Genomic DNA, 6,000 nt, shown 5'->3' with positions numbered 1-6,000 from the left:
ATGAGAGGGATTATGGGAGGGACTATGAGAGGGATTATGGGAAGGACTATGAGAGGGACTATGAGAGGGACTGTGAGAGGGACTGTGAGAGGGACTATGAGAGGGACTATGAGAGGGACTATGGGAGGGACTGTGAGAGGGACTATGAGAGGGACTATGAGAGAGACTGTGAGAGGGACTATGGGAGGGACTATGAGAGGGACTATGGGAGGGACTGTGAGAGGGACTATGGGAGGGACTATGAGAGGGACTATGGGAGGGACTGTGAGAGGGACTATGAGAGGGACTATGAGAGGGATTATGGGAGGGACTATGAGAGGGATTATGGGAGGGACTATGAGAGGGACTATGAGAGGGACTGTGAGAGGGACTGTGAGAGGGACTATGAGAGGGACTATGAGAGGGACTATGGGAGGGACTGTGAGAGGGACTATGAGAGGGACTATGGGAGGGACTATGAGAGGGACTATGGGAGGGACTGTGAGAGGGACTATGGGAGAGAAGACGTATCAGGATGCGGCAGGGAGGCCCCAGAAGGACAGAACTGCGGGAGTAGTGTGCTGCACTGCAGGGGGCGGTGGTGTGCTGCTCCATGATGGATCCCCTCCATCGCCTGCTGAATTGTTGTCATAGCAGCCACGCACATTGCCTCTCCTGCCCTGGTGTCCGCTGCCTCTGTGTGGTTTTAGTGCTGACTCATGTTTCATAGCGTGCATGTGTGAGCGCATGTCATTCCTGAAGACGCCTGTCGCCCACTCCTGTCCCGCCTCATTAGAAAACCTGTGATTCTCACTTCAGCTGTCAGCTACACAAACACGCAGAAATTCACACAAACACACTTTGGATTCACACTTTCACATTCATCCAGAGTCCTCCCTCGGTCTCTCATGTGCCATGCAGTACTCTGTAAGATCTTTCTGCTCCTTTCTTCTCTCTCTCCCTCTCTCTCTCTCTCTCTCTCTCTCGTTCTCGTTTAGCGTCTGTCTGTCCCTCTCTCTCTCTCTCTCTCTCTCTCTCTCTCTCTCTCTCTCATTTAGCGTCTGTCTCTCTTTCCCCCTCTCTTTCTTTGTGCAGTTCCTTGGCAGTTCAGGGCAGCGTGCGACGCTGAAAATGCTCCGGCTGTGTCCGCTGCTCTGTTCTCTGGTTCCTGCTTGGCCAGGTTCCCTGCAGTACACTCAGATGGGTGCTGCAGAGTGCTGATTGCAGCGATGGGAAAGCACTTCAGAGCTGCCCCACATCTTGGACACACACACACACACACACACACACACACACACACACACACACACACACACACACACACACACTTTCCACCACTGGCCAGAGAGAGGGGAACTGTCCTGCCGAGCCCGCACACACTCCCGTACTGGCTGCCCATAGACTTACACACACAACACACTCGCACATCCCCACACACACACACACACACACACACACAACACACTCGCACATCCCCACACACACACACAACACACACGCACATCCCCACAGCCGCTCGGCCATGCAGGAGGAACGTGAGAGCAGCACTGAGGTAAGCACGGAGAACGAGGGACGTAAGAGTTGTTTCAGCTTCGAGTGGCGCCAGTTTGAGTCTGGAGCGGTGGGTGGAGTTGCTTCGCAGCTGAGAGGATTACGTGGACATGGTTCATGCTGCTGGTGCAGTTCAGGTGGTGGCAGCCCAACTCCACGAAAACAGCTGCAGTGAGGAGGTTCAACCAGCTCCTGCACACCTCCACCCCACCTTCCTCTCTCCCTCTCTCTCTCCCCCTCTCTCTTCCTCTTTCTCCCTCTCTCTCTCCCCCTCTCTCTTCCTCTTTCTCCCTCTCTCTCCCCCTCTCTCTTCCTCTATCTTCCTCTCTATCCCCTCTCTCTCTCCCCCTTTCTCTCCCCCTCTTTCCCTCTCTCGCTTCTTCTATCTTCCTCTCTATCCCTCTCTCCCCCCCCCTCTCTCTCTCTCACACACCCCCTCTCTCTTCCTCTATCTTCCTCTCTACCCCTCTCTCTCCTCTCTCTCTTCCCCCCCTCTCTCTCTCCTCTCTCTTCCTCTATCTTCCTCTCTATCCCTCTCTCCCTCCCCCCCTCTCTCTCCCTTCCTTCCTCTATCTTCCTCTCTCTCCCTCCCTTGCTCTCCCCCCTCTCCCTCCCTGTCTCTCTTCCTCTGTCTTCCTCTCTCTTTCTCCCCCTCTTTCTCTCTCCCTCCCTCTCCGTCTTACTCTCTCCCTCTCTCTCTTACTCTATCTCTCTCCTACTCCCTCTCTCTATCTCTCCCTCACTCTCCCTCTCTCTCTCCCTCCCTTTTTCTCATTACTCTCTCATGTCTCTCTTCTCTTCTATCATCTCATCATCTCTTCTTTTCTCTCTGTCTTGCTCTTTCTCTTTTCTTCTCTTTCTCATTACCTGCTTCTCTGCCTCTCTCACACTCTTGTCATTGGTTGAGAGATGGGAGCTGGCTGCCTGCTTTTCTAAGCACTGCAGACAGAACCCACTTCACTCCAGTATACAAGTGGACACTACACAGGGAACTCAGGAAGCCAAGAAATGGATATAACAGATGGTGCTGTAGTGTGTTTGTAAATCAGTGTTTGAGCTGTGCATGTGGTGTTTCTAAGGAATGGGGGTTTGTGGTCTGCTGTGGTGACCTGTCTTATGACATTTGTCATATTTGTTTTGGCTGTGAGACTCTTGGCATTCAAGTCATTAGGACTCCTACACACACCTGGGAAGTCGTCGGAGGAAAGCAGAAAGAAGAAGTAATAGGAGAACTGTTAGGAGACTGAGAAGGTAGACTCGGACGTGAGAGGGATGGGGGGTGGAGTGGGGGTGGAGTGTGTCTGCAGGCTCTCTGGTGATCAGCTCTAATCTGGATGTGCAGAGCATTCTTCATTCTGCTGACCATCTTTCCACGGATCTGCACAATATCTCCATTGTTTACTTAGCCTCTCATGTTACAGCCTACTTCTACTGCCAGACTGTCTGTGTGTGTGTGTGTGTGTGTGTGTGTGTGTGTGTGTGTGTGTGTGTGTGTGTGCATGCGTGCGTGTGTGTGGGTGAGTGACTGAGAGTGTTTGAGTGTGTGTGTGTGTGTGTGTGTGTGTGTGTCTGTGTGTCAAGTCAAGTCATCAATTTTATTTATATAGTGCTTTTTACAACACGTTGTAAACAAAGTGTGTGTGTGAGTGACAGAGTGTGTGTGTGTGTGTATGTGAGTGACAAAGAGAGTAGAAAGTGAGTTCATATTACCTCTTTGCTGTCAAACCAGTAAGCATTGGCTAACATATGCTATTTCTCAGCACGCACACACACACACACACACACACACACACACACACACACACACACACACACACACACACACACACACACACACACACACACACAGCTACAGCTACTAACTTTAGAAAGTTCCCCATTAGTGTTCACCCTTCTCTTTCACCAGGAGCTCCATGGCAGCTGGTAGCTTTCTGGTATATCTCTGGTATTTCTCTGGTTGCTCCCTGGTAGCTGGTATGTATCTATCTGGTATTTCTCTTGTACCTCTCTGGTAGCTGGTAACTCTCTGGTAGCTCTCTGGTCACTCTCTCAGCATCCACCTACTGTTTCCAAAGTTCCTAACAAACATGTTCCATGTATTGTTATGAGAAGACAATATTCAAATTGTATTTCTGATTTTAAAGGTGTTTAATAATTGTGCGCCATCCATGTTGTGTTTTCATCATGGGTGGGTACATTAGCCCTCTATGGCATGGTGTTGCCCTCAGGCAACAAACCACTATTTCTCCCCCCACACTGCCTCTTTAAAATTTTTTTGGTAAAACATCACATTTTAAATCAGCTGATAAGTCTGGCACCAATAAAAATTGGTCTGGGTGTGGGTGTGTCTTTCACCTGGGGGTGGAGCACTCCTTTTTTGGAGCATAGCATGCTTGGACACACTGCTAGCAAAAGGTAAGATCAATATCACTTTTTCACATGTTTAAATGTTTTAAATTTGTATTAAAAAATATATGTGATGTGCAGGAATATGTGAAAAAGCATATTTGATTGAGTAAAGACACTTTTTCTCTTTATCTATATTCTAAAATTTAGGTTTTTCATTCGTTGCCTCAGGGCAACATTGCGCAGTTAGACCACTTTAGTTTGTACAATGACATGTTCATGGATGGAGATGTGCAGGGACTCACAGTTATTTATATAACATTGTTTTTGCTGTCCTATCAACCATTAATCACAGGAAAAGGATGCAAGAACATGTTATGGGTGTAAGGAACATGATCCATCAGTTAGGGTCAAACCTTAGGACAGTGAGGACAGTGAGATTGAGGACAGTAACGGGGAAAATTTGGATGATGATGGTCCAGTCATACTGAACATACTGTATGTAATGTGTGTGTGTGTGTGTGTGTGTGTGTGTGTGTGTGTGTGTGTGTGTGTGTGTGTGTGTGTGTGCGCGCATCAGCGGGCTATGACAGTTGTATATGACCTATTGTAATTTTATGCTTTATGGTTTCTTTTGAAAACAGATGAAAATGAAGATGATAATGATGTATCAGAGGAAGGTGTTTCAAACATACCTTGGTGGAGAACACACCACAGTCCCAACATCACTAATTTGCAGGCCAGCCTTCCAAAATCAGACAATATTGTGTCCCTATATCAACACTTCCAGATATTTTTTCTGAAGGCATTCTGGAAGTTATTATAGAGCAGTCAAATTTACAGGGGTTGGACAATGAAACTGAAACACCTGGTTTTAGACCATAATAATCTATTAGTATGGTGTAGGGCTTCCTTTTGCAGCCAATACAGCGCCAATTCATCTTAGGAATTACATATACACGTCCTGTACAGTGGTCAAAGGGACTTTAATCCATTCTTCTAGTGGCCAGGTAACTACATGATGCTGGTGGAGGAAAAGGTTTCCTGACTCTCCTCCAAAACACCCCAAAGTGGCTCAACAATATTTAGATTTGGTGACTGTGCAGGCCATGGGAGATGTTCAACTTCACTTTCATGTTCATCAAACCAATCTTTCACCAGTCTTGCTGTGTGTATTGGTGCATTGTCATCCTGATACATGGCACCGTCTTCAGGATACAATGTTTGAACCACTGGATGCCCATGCATTGCAATATTTTGAGCAAAACTGTGCTCTTACCCTGCTAATTGAACCTTCACTGCTCTTACTGGTGCAATGTGCAATTAATGAAGGTTGACCACCAGGCTGGTCCAATTTAGCCATGAAACCTTCCACACTAAAATGAAAGGTGTTTCAGTTGAATTGTCCAACCCCTGTATATGCCATTCAGTGTGATACCAACAAACCCTTAACCTCACTACTAAAGAACTGGAGTAGTTCTTGGGTACAGCAGTGCTTTGTGCTTTCCAAAAAAGGGAAACATTGATTCAATCTGTACCCCACAGGAACAAACATTCAGAAACACAAACACACATTGCAGCTAATTTCTAACCCACAGATTGATAAACCATTTGTGGAATTTGTGAAATAAAACTTCTAATGTGATTAATACTTCTTTGTACCTCATTACACTTATATGAAAATTACAGAAAACCTTGGCGTTTTAGTACCCTCATAGCGTCTTGTTGCCCTGAGGCAACAAACCGAAATCTGGGGGCAGGAGGGTGGGGGGGCAAATTTAATTATTTATATATTATAAGGGACCCCTAATCTAGCAAATACTAGAATGAAAAAATTTTTTCCTCCTAAAATAAAAATTCATGCCATAGAGGGTTAACATGTGTTTATATGCAACATTAGCCAAATACACTCAGTAAGCTAACTCTAGAACGTAATTGTCAATAAATCGGAACCTCAAAGCCAAGATGGTCTAGGGTAAGGTTCGCTTACCCTATCCGTAATCCTAACCCTAACCCCAACCCTAATCCTAATCATAATCCTAACCTAATCCTATCCCTAACCCTAGCCTAGATGATCACGATGGTGGTACTCTTGTTTCACCAGTGAATGAGTAGAGCACAGGG

The 6,000-nt window shown here is 46.7% G+C and overlaps 1 protein-coding gene and 1 long non-coding RNA gene across 25 annotated transcripts in view; both read left to right on the top strand.

Moving 5' to 3' along the window:
- Positions 1–6,000, top strand: part of dlg2 (discs, large homolog 2 (Drosophila)) — a 219,595-nt gene that overhangs the window by 64,840 nt on the left and 148,755 nt on the right. The window contains exon 1 of one of the 24 annotated variants that reach the window (XM_077020530.1): positions 1,431–1,531. The exons of the other annotated variants lie outside the window; for them this stretch is intronic. Coding sequence (XP_076876645.1) covers positions 1,502–1,531 — 30 coding nt within the window. The 5' untranslated portion in view covers positions 1,431–1,501. Of the gene's footprint in view, positions 1–1,430; positions 1,532–6,000 lie in introns of those variants that run through there. 24 annotated transcript variants of the gene reach the window in all.
- LOC143525995 (uncharacterized) lies at positions 3,739–5,374 on the top strand. The gene is made up of 2 exons (XR_013133792.1): positions 3,739–3,945; positions 4,521–5,374. It is a non-coding gene; the product is annotated as an uncharacterized LOC143525995 (long non-coding RNA).

This window comes from Brachyhypopomus gauderio, chromosome 10 (genome assembly GCF_052324685.1).
Source record: "Brachyhypopomus gauderio isolate BG-103 chromosome 10, BGAUD_0.2, whole genome shotgun sequence".
Classification (NCBI taxonomy): Eukaryota; Metazoa; Chordata; class Actinopteri; order Gymnotiformes; family Hypopomidae; genus Brachyhypopomus; species Brachyhypopomus gauderio.
This window is presented reverse-complemented; position numbering and strand designations above follow the sequence as displayed.